This window comes from Pan paniscus, chromosome 4 (genome assembly GCF_029289425.2).
Source record: "Pan paniscus chromosome 4, NHGRI_mPanPan1-v2.0_pri, whole genome shotgun sequence".
NCBI classification, from domain to species: Eukaryota; Metazoa; Chordata; class Mammalia; order Primates; family Hominidae; genus Pan; species Pan paniscus.
The window spans coordinates 24,859,652-24,880,066 of NC_073253.2; the positions used below are offsets into that span (position 1 = coordinate 24,859,652).

Sequence of the window (20,415 nt, forward strand, 5' to 3'; positions counted from 1 at the left end):
AAATTTTCCTTAGAAGATTGGTGTAGTAATATTTATCTTTCAATGAAATGACTGAAACAATAGAATTAGAAATCTTTATAAAACAAGTGTTCATTTATATTGTTATGTGATATATAACCAAATCTGTAGTATGATCTTAAGGACAGGGTAATAAAAGGAAAGTTAATCAAGTTTCAACTAATATAAATTGATTATTCTACAAAATAACAGATTAGATTTTAAACTGAAAAATACTCCAAAGAAAAATAAGTACTTTTCAAAACAACAAATCAAAGAAATGAGCTTCTGTATGTTTCTTACTAACAGATTGCTCATTGATCAGTATATACATTGCCAAACACATTATTCTGCATGGAAAGGAAGGAAGCCTCCACGACCCTTGCTATATACCCCATCAAGTAAGTCCAAGTGTAAAATGTTTTTTGAAATCAGCAGGCATTCTTTGCTTCAAATAAGTCTGAAGGGATTTAGAAGCCAGATAGGATTAAGGCTTGGAATAAGGGGAAAAAATTCAGCTCAATCTTAACTGTAAATAAAAGAAAACATGGTGAGAGGGCAGAATGGAAACTTTACTTAGATCCAACAATTGCTACAGTGGTAAATCTGGCTTATTTAGAATTAATGTGGAAAAGAGGCCCTAGTACAGAGTCACTAATCAAAGTATACAAGAAGGAACTAGTGAAAAATATCTTTAAAACTAAAATTGAGCATCCTCATAGAGTTGGGGGCTTTGAAAAAATTCTTAAATCAAGTATTTTTAACCCACATCAATATGATACTTGATGTTTTTCCCTAATTTGAGACATCTTCCCTCTTGCCTGAATTACTACAATTTCCTCTTAACTGATCTCCTTGCTGCTGCCTTCACTTTCCTATGGGATCCTTTTAAAGGGTAGATGATGACCTCCTCTGCTCAGAACCCTCCAATCGTTTCCCATCTTGCTCCGGGTGAAAGCCCAAGTCCTTGCAGTGGCTGACAGAGTCCTTTCCCATTTGGCTCTATCTGACCTCTTCTCCTACTGCTCGCTGCTTCGGCAATCTGCTCCAGCCATGCTGGTATCTTTGTTGTTCCTCCAATACTCTAGGCACGTTCCTCTCTCAGGGAGAGAGAATTTTCATAGGGTGGAGACTCTCCCCCAACCCAAAACACTGCAGCTCCTACCCTATTTAGTGTTCCTCCATTCACTTATCACCATCTAACACAATTTCATTTATTTATTTTGTTTTTATCTTTCATCACAAGAACATAAGCTCCAAGAGGGCAAAGATTTGGGTTTGTTTGTTCATTGCATGTCCCTGGTGCTTTATTAAAGCAGGATTTGAAACACAGTTGCTGCTTAATTAACATTTGTTGAATGAACAGATGTAATTTCTGTCTATATTTTGTCAGATAAGCAACTACCTTCATTTTAGGCATGCATGTACACCTCACTATTACTCTTTAAACGAGCACGGAAGTTTTGCTTTTGAAATTCTTGCTTGGTTTTGTCAGATAGTGTTGACTAAGCTGAGGATTGTCACAGAAGTGGTCTCTATCTGGAAAGACCTAGACTAGAAAGAGAAGATGCTATTGCCTCTTCCATTCTCCTTTTATTCTTCCCCACTCCCTATCTTTCCTGTCTCTGTGAAAGCACTGCTGAAGACCTAAGAAATCAAACTGGACGTCCACTCTCTGTACTCCATTTTGACTTGCTCTCCACTTCTGGGTGATCACTATCTATCATCACCCAATTCCATAGACTGGGTCATGCCTCAGGTTTTCCTTTGGTTTAGTGAACTTAATTACATATTGTCTTATCATCTTAAATCTCTGGAGAAGTAGGCACGAAAACAAGCAGGATGCAGGTTCTGGGGGAATTCACCTGCACTGATTTGCCTATGTGACAGTAGTGATTATAAGAGATATGGGAAACAAAGCATTTCAAATTATAGTCTACTTAAATATAAAGATGTAACTGTTCCTTTCTACATGTACCAACCACCTAGCTAAAGAGTGTAAGGATAGTATTTGTGAGGCTAGTTTTCATCGTGTCTGCATGGATGAAGACTTGAAGATGGTTGTTTTCAAGTCATGTTTAGGATCCATGAATTAATTACTAGCATTTATAAACAGCTTTGGATTCCTGAAGTATATCTGACTCTTCTTTTGTCCACATTATGGCAAAGCCATGATTACAATAATCACTATGTTTAAAAATCACAGGATTAAAGGCAGCTGGAGAGGTCATGTGGTACATCTGCTAGCAGAACATGTCCAAATCATCCAGTCTGGTTTTTTCCAACACTTCGAGAGAAGAGACACAATAATTTTCTCTCTACGTAGGTTATTTGAAGATCAGAGATGTGGGAGTTTTTTTTTTTTAAGTTTCACTCCATAATCCAATTTTAACTTCATTTGAGATTACTTAAGGTATTTCCTTATTGTCCAACAGTTCTTTCTAGTTCTGCTTCTGAAAAGTAGAAGCTGGATAGAAAAGGCTGCTATAAGGATAGAAATAGGAATAATAGGAAGGAGGAGAGAGTAAAAGAGCAGGGTTGAAAGAAATCAGAAAGAGGAAAATCAAGAAGACGTGTAAAAAGAATTCAATGTTTTGTTACCCTTTCATTTTCTGATTTATAAGAGAATTGATCTGGTTCTTTTCTCCAGACATTTGCCGCCTGAATACAAAGTACAAACAGACTCAGGAATGACTAAGAGATGGATGGTTAACTATAGGTTAGCTCCAGAATAAACAAGTCCAGTTACTTAGAAATAAAATGTGTTAATTCTTAATATAATAATAAAAGCATGTAGTAATAAAAATTCAGTCTATATAGAAAGTTCTAAGAGGAAAAGGCAAAATTTCCTGCCTACTCCCCTGCCATGTCTAGTCCTTTTCAGCCACTGTTAAAATTCCTTGAGTGACTTTCCAGATAGAAAAATTAAGTGCATCTCTCTGCATATATGTGTGTGTGAATGTGTATGTGTATATGTGTGTCGGTGGGGTACGGGGGGTAGGATGAGGGATGCTTATTTGAAATTTTATTCCATAGAAATAATATCATACCTCCTATTTTTTCTTCCTAAAATAGACTAAAATACATTTTAAAGATCTTTCTATACGCTTCAGTCATTCAAGCTCCATAAGTAAGGGGAATTTGTCTTTTTAAGCACTGTTTTTCTTCAACAGAAACTTATTAGGTAAATGAATGAATAAATCAGCAAATGCCAGATTAACTTCACTCTTCTGAACCCAAGTATAACATTATATTGTTTTAATGTACCAGAAGTATCAGTCAACTACTGATAAACATTTAAAATATTTTCAGATTTTGGCTATTACTGTGCAAACATTCCTGAACATATCTGTTAAATCTTGCACATATGTATCTGTAAGTAAATCTAAGGTAATTACTTAGCAATGTAATAGTTCAGTCAGTTGCATTTAAAATTTTGATAGATATTGCCTAACAGGTTGCATCAATTTACACTCTTACTTCAGTACAACTTCTACTCTAGGGCAACTCACAAAAACTAAACGTTAGTGACTAAAACACATATTCCTAGAAATGACATATTCTTTCATCTATAGCGTTTTAACAGAAACTGTGTCAGGTGAAATCTTGAAACACTAAAAATCCTTTTGGCTCTGCTGAGCACTGGGGACATCCTTTTTCTCAAAGACAAAATGCTTGTTCCTACTGGCAGGCTTTTTGGAACTTGGCCAAAATTCACGCTAACCGCTTCTTTTGTATATTCTAATAATAAAATAGAATCCTATTCTTCCATTTTTATAAAAAGTTTAATATTTGCATCCTTGTTAAATACAAATAACTATTCAAGAGCATGCAGATATCTTTGAGAAGGTTATTTATATGAAGGATACAGGTATCGGTCCTATAGAAGTGCTTGAAATCTATCACTTTGGCTCTCACATTAATTCCGCTGTCTATTGACATTAAAATAAGAAAAGTAACCTATAGACAGAAAGAAGGTTGTATTCCCATTAACATTCATGAGGGCTAAGCAGCCGAAGTCCTACATATCAAGCAGGGAATATATCCTTTGTCTGCTGATGAGAGAATGTCTCAGTGATAAATGGTTACAGACAGGGGTGTCATGAGGGCAACAACACACAGAACAATTCAGACAAACTTTTTAAAAAAGTCTTCTTCTCCTGCAGTTTTTTTGTGGCGCTGGGAAGCACAGTGCCTATCCCTGCTAATAAAAGAAAACTATTGCAATGCAAAACTCCTAACCTTTGCAGAGGCACTTACCAGAAAACCAAAAACATACTCTTTGAAAAACAATTTAAAACCAAGCTTCAAAGGCTTTCTAATGTATACATATTCAGACATTCTGAAAAGCACTGCTCTGCACCCTGCACCCCAGCTATTTGTGCCTAAAATGGATATTGTCCTAACAGTTAGCATGGTCGTCAAAGTGCAACGTCTCTAATATCAACACTGAGAGACATCAGACTCATTAAAATGCTTTACATTCATTAATTAGGTTGGTGCAAAAGTAGTTGCGGCTTTTGCCAAAGTCATACATAAATTCAAACACATTATGATACTCATTTAACACATTTGTGATAAAAATCATGTATGAAGTCATGAGTTTATTTAACAAGCTAATATTCCATAGAGTCCAATGGTGACTACCAATGACTCAGTTAATTTTCAAACCAAAATAAGTTAGATTACAATTTGTTGACTCCCTTGACTCCTCGAGCCAGGGAAAACATTTCCTGGGGCCTGACTCTAGGTGGCTCACTTTCCTCACCTAAAAACACGAAGGGTGAGACAACCCCCTCCAACCCTCGTCCTCGGTCCCCCAAGGGTTTCTCTCCAGAATTCTGCCTCTTCTGCAGCAGTCTGGAGTCTTCAGCATGAAAAGGGTAACAAACATGGCGCAATTTTCTGAAACCGTGATGTCAACAGTGCTTTTGAGGTGTCCTTTCCCACCCTAAAGAAAATTAGAGATGCAGAGCAAGAAAAAAATGCAAGACAACTCCCCGACACATCCTGAGCCACGCCTCGTCCTCAGGGTGCACCCGACAGTCTCTGCCAGCGCAGTGTGGACGCTGGACAAAGACGCAGCCAATAGGTAGCTGGGGGTCGCGGGTTCGATCCGCTGACTTGGCCACCAAATCTTTTCCGCGGGGAGTGAAGCGGCACGGAAGGAGCGGAGTCAAGGGCGGGGCTGGGGATTGGACCCGCCCCCGGGCCCCGGAGGAGTCCCTGCGCCTGCGTGCCGGGCGTGGACCTGTGGTTGGACTCCCCCGTTCTGGGCTGCCCTCCGCGTCCTCCCCCGCCCCTTCCCACCTCCGCCCACTTGACGCGATGACGCATCTCAGGTTTGCGGACGTGGCGGCGGCGTACGGCCCGGAAGGCGGAGACGTTGGCGGCAGAGGCGGAGGCGGACTGGGTCAGCCCAAAGCAGAGGCTCGGCCATGAACTTACCCGGGACAGCGGCGGCGGCGGACCTTTTGGCCATCTTCTCGCAGAGTGCTCCCTGCTAACGGGGACAGGTAAAGATGGTGGCAGGAGGTGAGGGTAGCCCGGTCCAGGAGGGCGGGGTTGAGCCCCAGCTGCGTCCTCACGGGAGGCGCTGAGCCTCGGCCACAGGTGTGGTGGGGGCTGCAGGGCCGGGCTCGGCCCGTGTGGCGGACACCCCCGAGAGAGGGAAGAACTTCCAGACCAGCCCTGCCAGGCCCTCTTGTCACACTGTCGGGGAAACTGAGGCTCAGAGGAAGGACGCCTACCTGCTGGATTACCTGGGCAGCTAATTTCCCACCCAAACACAGCATTTCTCCCACAACTTTATGTTGGCGTGAAATATTCGCTGACGGCATCTTGTCACATCGTTCAAGTGTCATGCTGTGACAGAAGACTCAGACGTAATCTTCGCTGACGATAGCAGGGAAAGAAAAACTTGACGTGTGGAATACAGAGGGGAGGTAGTTAAGTTTTAAAAAACAAAATTGTCCCTGGCAGCGGATAGGGTGCCTTTGATTCTGTCCCTTTGCAGCTTTAACTTGTGCCCTGTGACCCTCTTATTGCACCTTGCTTAGTTAAAGAAGGTCAAGGCGAAACACCCAGCAGCCATTCTACAGTACGAAGGTGTTTGGGAAACCGTTTTCAGTTACAGACTGAGCTGAAGAATGCTTTAACACTGTTTTGTGGCCCCTCGTAATCTAGGTAGCACGCAGGCTTGTTCCAAGTTTCTGAAAGGGAATTCGTGCCTTTTTCCTGCACTAAGAGAATTAAGAGAGGTGAATAGAATTGAGCCAGATGACTTAAATATTATGTATTTTCTAATCTCTGAGTAGTAGACTGGAGTGATCGCCTGTGTCAGTCTGTTCACTTCGGTTGGAGACACAGCCAGTTCTTGATCATTCAGAATACCCAGTTTTGTAACACGATAGTCAGCTGCCTGCATTTCATTATAAAGGGGAGTGGAGAGATAGTGAGACAGGTGAAGTTCTGACCTTTAAATTATATTTAGAAATATATCGTGGAGAGAGATTGATAGAAACAAGTATCTAAAATGGCTTTGGGGCATTGCTTAGTGATTTTCAGTTAGCTGCACTACTAAGCCAATTTTGAAGTTCTAAGAACAAATTATTAGGGTGAAACTGTCTAACGGGACACATAAGTAGGTCGGTATAGCCAAGTGTAAATTGCTGTATATTAAGTCTTAACTTTTTTGATCATGGATGCCTTTTGAGAATATGAAGCAATAAAAATTCTCCCCAGAAAAATATACATATGTATAAAATTTGCCTGGAATCTACAGGATTCAAAGACATTCCCTAGGTTAAAGACACAAGATTAAAAAAAGACCTGGTTAAATGAGTGGAAATAAAACTATTATCCTTGGAGGAAAAGATGTGGTCATGACTTCAAAACTGCTTTTGAGATATAAAATGTGATAGTTTTCTTTAGTTTCATAGCTGTCAAGTTAGGAATCCTAGTTCTTGGTAATAATGTAGCACTTCAGGGAACAGTTGAAATAATCTACTTAACATATAGCTAGCTATTAGTTATCTGTGTTATCTGAATAGGAACTCTTGAGCTTTTAAAGCATTATAATATTGCCATTAGAGCAAGGTCAGAAAGTGGTTTTCAAGGGTTGGATTCAACTATATTAAATAGTTTTAAAGCATTTTATGATAAGTATACACCTAGAAAGTACAGGTTGGGTAGTCCTTACCTGAAATGCTTGAGACCGGAAGTGTTTCAGATTTCTTTGGATTTTGGAATGTTTGCATATACATAATAAGATACATTGGGGATGGGACCGGTCTGAACATGAAATTTGTGTTTCATATTCAACTTATACACATAGCCGGAAGGTAATTTTATATAATTTGTGCACAAAAGTTCTTGTACCTGGAACCATCAGCAGGTAAAAATGTCACTATCTCGGCCACCCTTGTGGAAAATTTGTGGTTGTTTGGCATCACCGTCATTCCTAACTCTGAATTTGTATGCTACTAATAAGCAGTCATTTTCTTACACTTTTTCACACATAAGTGCTTAACAGTAAAAAAAAAAAAAAAAAAAAAAATACCATTAATACAGTGAAAAAATAATGTGTTCAGGGTACCTAAGCACATCACCAGAATACCTGTGCAGGTTTAGCATTCCTAATCTGAAATCTGAAACGTCAGTTGTGGAATTTTCCATTTGTGGCTTCATGTCAGCACTCAAAGTATTTCAAATTTCAGAGTATTTAAGATTGGATTTTTGGGTTAGGGATTCTCAACCTTTGTAATTTATTGTCATCCATTTTATATACTCAGATTTTTGGAGTCGGTCTTTTCTGTTTTTTTGTTTGTTTGTTTGTTTGTTTTTGTTTCGCTTGGTACTCATCCATAGTATTCAAAAAATAGTGAGTCTTTGAGATGTTATTTTGCTTTGGCTTCCATGACATAACACTTCCATGGTTTCTCCCTCTTCTGGACACTCCTTATCCATATTTTCAGGCTGATTTCCTTTCACCAAGATACTGAATTTTGGACTTCTTCAAGGCTCAGTCTTGGACCCTCTTCTTTTTCTATACTGTCTAGGTAATATATGTACTCACAGATTCATTTTCATCTATGTGCAAATTAGTCATGAAATTTTATTTCTAACCTAGACCTTTTCTCTGAGTTTGACTATATAGCCCATTTGTCTATTTGCCATTCCTTTTTACTATCTTAGAGGAATTCATAATCATAGCCATGCACCTCCTCCCCCAGCTCCTCTTCCATATCTCAGAGAATGGCACCACAATGTGTTATGCAAATCAGAAATCTTGGTGTGATGCTTAATTTACTCCCTCTCTTCATGTCTGAACCACCTTGAGTGCAAAGAATTTTATCTCCAGAGTGCTGCTTACTACTTCCCTCCATCTTTCCCAACAAGAACTGAAAGCAGTCTGCCTCTTCCTATGTGAATAATTAACACGAAGCCAAAACTGTGAATGTGGAATTAGTTTTTTAGGTTCTTGTGTTCCTAATTAATGAGAGTAGATAGATCAACTTGATGATGGTGAGTTGAGAGTTAGTATGCAAGTAAACAAAAAGTATTCATTGATGCATGTTTTTAACTTAGGTCAGCTCCCAGTCAGTCTTACAATGGTTTTTCTAAAGTATAAATGAACACAGTGACCTAAAATCTGTTCACAGTCTTTATGGACCATAAATTGAATTTGATGAGGACTCTAAGTTGGCTAAAAAGCTTCCAGGGAAGAAAAATTCCTGCTTCCGGGGAAGCAAAATCATAACCTATATTGCAGGCCTATCTGCACTAAATATAAATACCAAAGTCCAGGAGGAAGTAATACGAAAGATACTCCAATCCTGAATGAAGTTGAAATGCAGAACAAGCTGGAAAGTTTTGAATTCATGAAAGTATTATGTGTATATAAAACATGCTTTGATTCCATCAGAGCTATAAGTTATATAGTCACAAGTTTTTAAGACATAACACAATTATTTCTCTGATTTTCTTCACATACTCAGAATAAGGGGAATTTACGATTTTATATTTAATTTAATGTAATATAGTATTTAATTTTATGTTATATTTTTACCAAAAGAATTATAGCAATTTGCCTTTGTTAATATGTAATTACTCCACGTGTTTAGTGATATATGATCTAATAGAGGAGATTACCTCTTCTTCCCTTACCTTTGTCTCCACTGCCAAATACGTTTTTCTACTTTAACAGTTGTAAAACCTGAACCTAGGCCAGGCGCAGTGGCTCACACCTGTAATCCTAGCACTTTGGGAGGCTGAAGTGGGCGGATCACCTGAGGTCAAGAGTTCGAGACCAGCCTGGCCAACATGGTGAAACCCTGTCTCTACTAAAAATACAAAAATTAGCTGGGCGTAGTGGTGGGCGCCTGTAATCCCAGCTACTTGGGAGACTGAAACAGGAGAATCACTTAAACCTGGGAGGCAAAGGTTGCAGTGAGCTGAGATCGCACTACTGCACTCCAGCCTGGGTGACAGAGTGAGACTCCATCTCAAAAAAACAAAACAAAACAAAACAAAAAAACAAACTTAAACCTAAATGTTTAAATAACTAAAACCATTAAAACAAAAACAAAAGATTGTGTCCTGAATGTACGATGCATGCAAATCAGTCAGTTGGATCAGCTACATTCCAAAATTTTCTCTGCTTTTTTTTTCCTCCAGATTTTAACATTATGGCAGGGAGGCATCAGAATCGTAGTTTTCCTCTTCCAGGAGTTCAGTCAAGTGGTCAAGTACATGCATTTGGAAATTGTTCAGACACTGATATTTTGGAGGAGGATGCTGAAGTGTATGAGCTTCGATCCAGAGGAAAAGAGAAAGTCCGAAGAAGTACATCAAGAGATAGACTTGACGACATTATAGTATTAACAAAAGATATACAAGAAGGAGATACATTAAATGCAATAGCCCTTCAGTACTGTTGTACGGTAAGTTTTAATATTACATAATGCAATTCGGAAGAAATTATTTGTTTACGCACACTGAAATAAATTCTGTGTCCTTTTTTACCTTGTTTATTCCTTTCTCCATTTTTTGCTCTTATTTTTTGCATAGAAATCTGTGTCACATGGGCTGGGCGCGGTGGCTCACGCCTGTAATCCCAGCACTTTGGGAGGCCAAGGCGGGTGGATCACGAGGTCAGGAGCTTGAGACCATCCTGGCTAACACAGTGAAACCCGTCTCTACTAAAAATACAAAAAAATTAGCCAGGCGTGTTGGCAGGCGCCTGTAGTCCCAGCTACTCTGGAGGCTGAGGCAGGAGAATGGCATGAACCCGGGAGGCGGAGCTTGCAGGAGCTGAGATCGCGCCACTGCACTCCAGCCTGGGAGACGGAGCGAGACTCTGTCTCCAAAAAAGGAAAGAAAAAAGAAATCTGTGTCACATTTGTAGATGTTTACTTTTTAAATATTTAACAAATACTTGAATTTCTGTGTATTTCCAAATCCACGAATTTCAGTATTGAAAAACACTCAACTATGTTATCTTCTTATTCAAATGGTAAGAAAATGTGGAAATGTGTAAGGAAAAACTTTTCCCTGCCCCAATTTCTTGAGATAACCAGCGTTAACACTTTGGCATGTAGGAATGCTCTACCTTTTTTTGTGCTCATAAGTATTTATTTATATATACATATTTGGGGAGTTAGTAATCTTTGTATTTTTAAAAGTGGATTATATTATGCATTTTACTCTGCAACTTGCATTTTTCATTCTTTAGTGTATCATGGACACCCTCATGACCATCCCTCAAAGCCTTATTAACTCATTATTTTAAATGGTTGTATAATGTCTGTAGTATTAACGTTCCAGTATTTTTAAGCCATTGCCCTATTAATTGATACTCAGGATTTTCTTGGTGTTTTACCTTGTGTGGCGAATATCATCACAACTATATCTTTAAATGGCGCTGCCTTTACTTCTGTGGGATAGATCCCAAAAGTGGGATTGCCAGATAAGAGGAAAGGTGTATTTTTAATTTTAATAGATACTATACTCCATTTGGACCCATTTTCTCTCTGTGTCATTATGTCCATCTTGAGGCCTTAGCAGGATATTTTTATATCCACATTGATATGGAAACTGGTTAGAACATTTGTTTTCAAACTTTTTGTTCTCATACTCCCAATAGAATTTTGAAATATATGTACTATGTACCTCATCGCACATTTTTAAGTGAACTTCCTAAATTCTTCCTCATGACTTAACATAGTTACAAAGGGTATAATTTTCAGAATGTTGTATTAACATTTAAAAATAAGACTGTTAGAGTGCTCTTTAAATGCATCCACAGAATTCTAAGTACCACCAGGATTTGCTACCTGAAATTTGTATTTTTAAAAAAAGTGGAAAGTGTGTGTATGAGAGCTCTTTTTTCAATAGCATGAGATTTTATATCATTCCTTTTTCTCATTAATATTTTCATCTTCCCCCAAATTTTTCATGATGTAAAGTATTTTTATACTTGAAAAACCTTTTATTGACTACCTGTAATACTTCTCTGCAATAGGAAAACACGTCTATAAGTTTATATTATATAAATGTATTTATATTCTAAAAAAATTATGGTCATGAGGTTTTCTTCTACATTTGCAACTATTGCAATAATTCACATTTCTTATTACAATTCACAATTCATCAAAACATTTCAAATTTTGATATTAAAATTTAATAAAATATTTTATTAAAATGAATTTTTTGATGTGGTATAAGAGCTGGGTAGTTTTTTCCTCCTACCTTGCTCATGTATGACAACATCAATTCTTGCCATTATTAAATCAGAAAATATCTAAGTTTATTTCTAAATGCAAATAAACATGTGAGTAAATGTTTTGTAGAGAAATAAGACCATTGATAAATAAATTACAGAATATGTCATAGAAGGTAGATGGTGGAATACACTTCAAAATGAGAGACAAGGCTAAAAAACATCAAGGTACAGATCCGAGAGGAGAGTTTGTGATTCAGTAGTTTTATAAGACATTAGCTTTCTTTTAATGAACCTAGAAAATTCTCTTAGGGAAATTTAACATACCATCTGAATAATTAAAAATAGGTCATATTTCCAATGAGGTGCAAAGATGTTTCAGGCATTCAACAGTGATGTGAAGAAGATTTCAAGGAGGAAATATGGTAAACAACAAAGGGAATTTTCATAGTGATTTCCGAAATGAGTGGCACAGACTATTTGGGATGAAATGCTTTGAGACACTGTGGAAAAGTTTGATCCATACAGTAAGAGAACAAATATTGTAAGGTTTTAACAGGAGTGATACAGAATGGAAAAGTTTGATCCATATAGTGAGAGAATACAATTATTGTAGAGTTTTAACAGGAGTGATACAGAATAGCAGAGGGGCCTGCTGATGAATTGAAGGGGATCCAGTAAAGAGATTACTGGAATAATAAAGATGATCAGGACTTAGACTAAAATATTTGTGATAAGGATAGAGAAGTGTTAATGTATTGGGGGAAATCACAGGATATATCAGCTGAATGCTTATGTGAAATGAGAATGATGAAAAGTACTTAAATGGAGAGATGGCATTGGCCACTGTATTAGTCTGTGTTCACATTGCTATAAAGAAATACCTGAGACTGGGTAGTTTATAAGAAAAGAGGTTTAATTGGCTCATGGTTCTGCAGGTTGTACATAAGCAGGCAGCATCTACTTCTGGGGAGGCCTCAGAGAGCTTTTACTCACGGCAGAAGGCAAAGCCAGAGCAGGCATTTTCACATGGCTGGAGCAGGAAGAAGAGCGAGTGAGGGAGGAGGTTCCACACACTTTTAAACAATCAGATCTCACAAGAACTCAGGACAGTATCAAGGGGGAAATCTACCTCCATGATCCAATCACCTCCCCCAGGCCCCACCCCTAACATTGGAGATTACAAGATGACGTGAGATTTGGGTGGGGACATATCAGCCACTATAGTGGGAAAGGTGATGAACAGAATTAGTTAAGATAAGCAGTGCTCCTTTTTGATGGGAGCATAAGCAACAAAAAAAAATTATAAAAATATTTATCATTATAAAAGGATCTATCATTTAAAAAATACAGTAAGTAGCTAGTGGTATATTCCACTTAGAAATAATCTTAAGAATTATTAAAAATCTGTCAGTTATACAACTGTGATGAGAAGAATGAAAAGTCCAAGGTTGGAATCTTGAATGCAACCAAGGAAGTTGGCATAGCATAGAAGTCATTATAGGGATATGCAGGGAGATAACTTAGGTAGATACTAAACCTTGGAACCCTAATTCAAAAAGAGTATTAAGTAGTTATTAGTAACAGTACACAATACCAAGCAAAAGAGCATTTAAAGAGAATGGGGTCAGACTGGGATTTTTCAGTGAATCTTCATTTGCTATAAGACAAAACAGTGCGAAGGTAGTAAGATGATAAAACACACTTTATCTTTACTGTTTCATCTTTTAGTTATTGTTCAACACTTTCCTTCCAATCCCCCCACACATATACTGCAAGATAGTTTTTCCAGCTTGACCTCTTTTAGTCTTCATTGTACTTGATCACGAATCTACAGTGGATTCTGTTCACTACTCCCTCCTAAAGACCCTCTCTGCTTGACCACCTTGACTTTTCAGGTTTCTGGTTTTCCTACTATTAACATTAATAATAGCTAACTTTTATATGACATACCATAAATCACTGTTCTGAGTGTCCTACAACATTTAAATCATTAATGTTCACCTCAACCCTATAATGTAGGTAGTTGTATTACTGCCATATTGCAGGTGTGGAACCTTAATGGCAAAGAGGTTAAACAACTTGCCCCAGGTCATACAGCTAGAAAGTGTCAAAGCCATGCTTCAAACCCAGTTATCCATGCTTTTAACCACTATTGTATATTCCCTTCCTGGCCATTCGTAATCTCCTTTGTGGATTTTTGTTACTCAGCATACCCATCAAATGTTGGAGTTCTTCAGGGATCTTCTTGTTGCTTTTTTCTCTCAGGCTTTTTCTAGTGAATCTCTCTACTCTTTGACCTCTTTGACTTCAATTACTTTTTTTTTTTTGAGATGGAGTCTCGCTCTGTTGCCCAGGCTGGAGTGCAGTGGCACAATCTCTGCTCACTGTAACCACCACCTCCCGGCTTCCAGTAATTCTCCTGCCTCAGCCTCCGGAGTAGCTGGGACTACAGGCATGCACCCCCATGCCTGGCTAATTTTTGTATTTTTAGTAGAGATGCGGTTTCACCTGTTGGCCACACTGGTCTTGAACTCCTGACCGCAGGTGATCTACCTGCCTCAGCCTCCCAAAGTGCTGGGATTACAGGCATGAGCCACCACGTCTGGCTGACTTCAATTACATTTTTGCTGATAGTCCACAAATCTGTGTCTCTAGCCGAGATCATTCTTGAGTTTCAGACATATATCTACAACTCTGTCCTGAACATCTTCCACTTCTGCATCTCAAGCAGCTCCAAGTCAGCATATCTAAAATCTGCATTCATCCTCTTTTTACCCTCCACAGTGTTCCATTTCTCAATGAATGCCATCGTCCATCAAGTTGACCAAACCAGAAATCTAAGCTTCATACTAGACCCACTTTATCTCTCTGACATCAATCAGGTGATACATGATTAGGTTTTAAAGTATTGATGGAAATGAATGGGACTAACAGATGGTGGGAGAGCCTGGCATACCAATTGGTAATCTGCCAGACACTCCCCTCTTCCCCCAACACAGTGGAATAGGATATACGGACAGGTTATCTCACAGTGGATGGGATAATACAAACAGGTTGAGGAATGTATAATATATAGAGAAAAAGCTTATAAAAGTGATTAATCTTGAAAGTAGTTGAATAATGCATTTACACTGAGAAGTTTGGGAGGGAAATGGCTTCAGAAGTAAGGGGGATAAATTACCAATTTTTTAAATTCTAAGGTATATATGCTTTTCCACACATTTTAGCATCTTTTTTTGGAATGGTGGCATCTTCAATTTTTGGTGAAGTTTTTTTTTTTTCCCTAGATATACATAAAATAATGCTGCATCTTAGAGTTATGGCATCTTAGTTTTGATAAAATATGGTAGTTTTAGTTGGGTAGCATTTGTCTATATTCCAGTTTCCAAACTGGAATAAAGAACATAACTACCCATAATCCTTCCTTCACAAATTGTTTACAAGCAGAAGGACTGTGGTATTTATGCATGATGCACAAAGGGAAGCAGCAAAGGATTCTAGAATCTACTTAAATAGCATTAATTAGTGTTACTAACATATATGGGTGATAGTAAAAAGTAGTTGGTGATTTCCTAAGATTGGTACATCTAAAGTGGTATAGAATTCTCATCTACAAATAAAATTAAAATTTCTCTGGGTGCAACTTAATACTACTAATAATTCAACTTTTTTTTTCCTCCAAAAGTAACTAGAATGAATGACTGTTGCTACCTTTATTTTGATTGGAATTCAGTTGTATGTTGCTTTTTTTCCCCCCCACCCCCACAGGTAGCAGATATCAAGAGAGTTAACAATCTCATCAGTGATCAAGACTTTTTTGCCCTTAGGTCTATCAAAATTCCAGTAAAAAAGTTCAGTTCCTTGACCGAAACACTTTGTCCTCCAAAAGGAAGACAGACTTCACGTCATTCATCTGTTCAATACTCTTCCGAACAACAGGAAATTTTGCCAGCTAATGATTCTCTTGCTTACAGTGACTCAGCTGGTAGCTTTTTAAAAGAAGTAGACCGAGACATAGAACAAATAGTAAAGTGTACAGACAATAAGAGAGAGAACCTCAATGAGGTAGTATCGGCCTTAACAGCACAACAAATACGTTTTGAACCTGATAACAAAAACACTCAACGTAAAGACCCCTATTATGGAGCAGACTGGGGAATAGGGTGGTGGACAGCTGTAGTGATAATGTTGATAGTAGGTATAATAACACCAGTGTTTTATTTGTTGTATTATGAAATTTTAGCTAAGGTGGATGTTAGTCATCATTCAACAGTGGACTCTTCACATTTACATTCAAAAATCACACCCCCATCACAGCAGAGAGAAATGGAAAATGGAATTGTGCCAACTAAAGGAATACATTTCAGCCAACAAGATGATCATAAACTGTATAGTCAAGATTCTCAGTCACCTGCTGCTCAACAGGAAACATAGCAATTAGCTCGTAATCAAATGTTAGTGGTCACATGTGCATCTGGAATGTGGTGAATCAGTTATATCCAATAATAGCTTCAAAGGCAGAATTTAGAGAGATTGAGGATGCTTTTGTTTTTAACAAAAGGGTTTCACACTTTGAAAATTTTTTGAGCAACTAGTTGTTGATGTTGATAGCAGTTGATCCATAAATCTGGTGTGTGAATGTTTCAAGCAGAAATTAATTTAAATGTGTTTAGGAAGTACTTAACTTGGAAGATGTATCATTTTTTCTTAAGATGTATGTTTAAATTTTATTTTTTTAAGTAATTTTTAAAAAGTTTATTAATGTTAAATTTATGATGCAGAATGATAGCATCAGATGTCTGCAGCTGAAAAAAATTTACTACTATGAACCCCCAAAATATTCAGTTGCAAGAAAATTTGATTCTAAAATTATTCATGGTAGGATACGTAACACACCCCTTCAAAACTTTTAAAAAATACATTTAGCACATGTGCTATGAAAGCATACGTACAAAGAGAAAGGGGAAAGTGATTTATAATTCCTACAACAGAGGCCAAGAAATAGATTAAAATATTTTCAAGACCCCAAAATAACGTATTATGGTTGGGAAGTCAGTAGAACACTGGAATAGGTGAAGACCTGACAGTAATTTTTGTCTTAAGAATGCTTTCTTTAGGACAGACCCTTTAACCTCACCTCTGTGCATCTGTTTTTAAAATGATTATATTTGCCTCTGATATTTGAAAGCACTTTTGTAGTTTTGATGATGAAAAATATATTAAACATGTGCATATTACCATTATTTAGGAAATAATTCCTTATATACTGTGATAAATCATTGCTGTTGCATACAGTAACATGCCTTAATTATATTTAATGCCTTACTGCTTTATGTAAGTAAATCCAAGTTTCAAAATTAAAAATAAGCATTATTTCAGATGGTCCAATCAGATTCGTTACATAGGCTATATAAATTTGTCTCCATTTTCACCATTAAGCACAAATAATTGGGTCAAAACTGCCTTTTTGAGGTCTGTTGAAGAAAATGGTTCATTAAGCAAAAAGGAGTAGAGGTATTTTATATTAGCAGTAACAGACAAATTATTTAGTAATCCCTTAACCTCTGTTTTTCAAAGAGAAAATATCCAATTTAGACTTTTTTCCTGATCTCTATATATAGCATCAAATTGGGAAACAAAGGCCAAAGGTGTATAGATTGCTTGAAAGGGGGTGGCAGTGCCTCTTTTTAAGATCTGTTGAGTCGGCTACAGTCTGGCTAAGTAAGAAGCATTTGCATACTGATTCCATCATTTAATCTTTAAAAGTATGTGTTTTAAAAATGTAACCAGAATGATTCTTCAATAGAAATGAGATTTGGTGGAGTCTGGATTGCCTGTTTTGTATATAATATATACTTAAGATATATAATACCACCTCATTTTCTGGGCATTATTTCCTAATTGTTGATGTTTCAGGCTTTTGATAAGTCATTTTATATATTTCAAATTTAACTCAGAATAAGTAAATATTTATGGCAAATGCAGTTTTATGTACTTTCAGGAGAAGACCATCAGGAAAAGACAGGACAAAGAAGTCAAACATTAAAGCCCTTGCAAATATTAGAGGACCTTAGACAATTACCAAAAAGTGTTTAATAGGGAAGTTGCAAATGATTCTCTTAGTAAATTAAACATTTAAAAAGTAGTTTTAATGTGCCTTGGGCATCTTGAAAAGAAGAGTGTGATATAATTTATGCTTAGTGTTAACTGGTCATTTTACATTGTATTTATTAAGTCTGCTGAAAAATGAGGTTTTAAGGAAGAAAATGCAGATTATTTTAGGGTAAACAGGCCAGGTGTCCTTTGAAGAACTTTGTTTACATCAAATTGATGAAATTACAGTCAGTGATTCCTTACTTTTTTTGCTAGTTGTACTTTGAAATTGTTATGGGTTCAATTTCCAAAATATGTAACTTATTTTTTAAAGGAATAAGGTGTGCTGTGTATTTGTTGATTAAAAATCATTTGTCTTGCAGAGTATCCTTTTTTGAAGGAAATATACATCCTTATAACACATCAGGTAGTTTTTTTTCTGTATTTAAATTATATATTTGAATTAATTGAATATAATTTGAGTTACATATAATTCTATATAAAGGTTACATATTGAATTATGGTTCTAATCTGTTTAGGAAAGAAATGAATTTTCTAAGCATTTAATACATTTGGAATAATTTTAGTTTCTAAAAAGTACTAATGTAAGTTAAGTTTATATCAAATGCAAATTACCTTGTATAACTAACAAGCACAGTTATTGTTTAACATTATGGATTTTAATTGTGTTGACACCCTTCTTTGAATTTGCTGCTTTACATGTGTGTCTGTGTGTGTGTCTGCATGTGTGCACGCATGCACTTGTATGCAATGTAAAAGTAACAGCAGAATCATTGCATTTGGTTCACTTAAAATTTTGGAGTTAGCAAGTAAAGAAAAAGCTGATAGTTTTATGAAGTCTCGGTTAAAATAAAATTTCTTTGCTATCTCACTCCTAGGAAGTTATGGAGTTCCTATTTTCAAAAGATATGTTAAAAATGGTTACACACTCTGCTGGCCACATTAAAAATTAGAAGACTCATGTTAAATTATCTCCTCCAAAGGACTTTTTATTTACAGCTTTTCTTTTTCTGGATTCTACCTGCTTGGTTCAGTGTCCTGAAGAGTTATTTAAATGAACCACTACTTAGTAATTAGTTCTTTTTTAAAGTATCTACTTCTAAAATTACCTAGTTGAAAATATGAAGGATATGCTTAGTTTTAGAAATATCATGAAGCAAGGATCTAGTCAGTGTTACAGGGTAAAGGTGGAGTTTTTTAAAGTCTGTATTTAAATGGTGCACTGATGGGATTCATTTTTAATTTGCATTACAAAAATGTTGCTCAGGTAATCAGTATTTTCTTCCACGTATGTGCATATTGCACTGTTAGATCAGAAATATCTGAATGCTTTAATTTTTATGTATGCAAAATCTATAAATCTTTTGTATAATGTATTTTATACAAATGTAACTGTAGAACATTGTTAGCATGTGTATCTGTAAAACCAGTTTTTAAAATTTTTTGCCCCTTATTTTTCATATTTTGAAAGATCTCCAACATGTAATAAAGTTTCTCTTATTCAATCTAAAATGGAAGCCAGTGAATTTAATTGAATAAAGCAAAGCTTTTCTCCACTTTCAAACTATCTAATATAGAGATATTATGTAAGATAGAGCAGATTGCCAAAGGTTTATCAATTCAGATTTCTTATTTGCTACAGTGAAGCAGAATACCTTGGATTATTTGTAAGATATAGATAAAATATTTTAGATGAATGTTCTTTGGGAGATTTTCCTCAGGGTAAGATCTGGTAAGGCATGGTCCAGGAATTGCTATGAAGTTGTAGATGAGTCATTATCTATAGATTATAACCTGCTCTCTTTATATGTGATTTTAATTTATTATAAAACAACCTCAAGAATACTGTTTAAAAGATTATTAGCAGAAAAATTGAGAAAGTTCTTTGGAGCTTTTATTTATTTAATGGAGGAATGTGTATAAACGCTGTTTTTTTTCTTCCATTTTCAAATGCATCTTGATCTTAATATTGTGTTAATTTTTTTTAATAAATAGAAATTTTTACTACAGAGGTTTTTTTAAATTTTTTTTTGGAGACAGGCTCTTGCTCTGTTGCCCAGGCTGGAGTGCAATAGCATGATGGTTCACTGCAGCCTCGAACTCCTGGGGCCAACTGATCCTCCCATGTGAGCCTCCCAAGTAGCCGGGACTACAGGCACATGCCACCACAAGGGCTTGAGATTTTAACCATGTAAAGGCAAACCCATCGACACTGTACATTTGAAGGTAGTGAAGTGAAAAGTTTAACAAGAATCTTCTGAATGTCTTAACATTCTCTGGTATCCACTATAAGTCAGCCCAAGCACGAATGATCACACTAAATTATATTGTCTGCCAAATCTCTTATCATAACTCGTGTGTGTGTGTGTGTGTGTGTGTGTTGCCATCTTGGCTCACTGAAGCCTCGACCTCCTGGGCTCAAGCAGTCCTCCCACCTCAGCCTCCTCTTGGCCCACTGAAGCCTTGACCTCCTGAGCTCAAGCAATTCTCCAACCTCAGCCTCCCGAGTAGCTGGGACTATAGGCACAGACCAGCATGCCCATCTCACAACAACTTTTTTGAATAATCATTAACCAGAG

General features: G+C 36.9%; 1 protein-coding gene across 2 annotated transcripts; it reads left to right on the plus strand.

Moving 5' to 3' along the window:
• Nucleotides 1-2,010: 2,010 nt before the first annotated feature.
• LYSMD3 (LysM domain containing 3) lies at nt 2,011-17,086 on the plus strand. 2 transcript variants are annotated; one of them, XM_003822776.7, is made up of 3 exons: nt 2,011-5,513; nt 9,676-9,941; nt 15,550-17,086. In XM_003822776.7, exons 2-3 carry the CDS (start codon nt 9,687-9,689, stop codon nt 15,676-15,678), a joined length of 384 nt encoding a protein of 127 aa, XP_003822824.1. In that variant the 5' UTR covers nt 2,011-5,513; nt 9,676-9,686; the 3' UTR covers nt 15,679-17,086. The 2 variants fall into 2 exon arrangements, with proteins under 2 accessions (XP_003822824.1, XP_003822823.1); XM_003822775.6 differs by having other exon boundaries at nt 2,013-5,513; nt 15,491-17,086.
• The last annotated feature ends 3,329 nt before the right edge of the window (nt 17,087-20,415 follow it).

What these genes read in the sequence shown, in the direction of transcription:
- LYSMD3 (XM_003822775.6), top strand. Translation starts at nt 9,687, where the DNA reads ATGGCAGGGAGGCATCAGAATCGTAGTTTTCCTCTTCCAGGAGTTCAG. An exon ending in CCCTTCAGTACTGTTGTACG is followed by an intron (nt 9,942 to 15,490) that starts GTAAGTTTTAAT and finishes CCACCCCCACAG; the next exon opens with GTAGCAGATATCAAGAGAGT.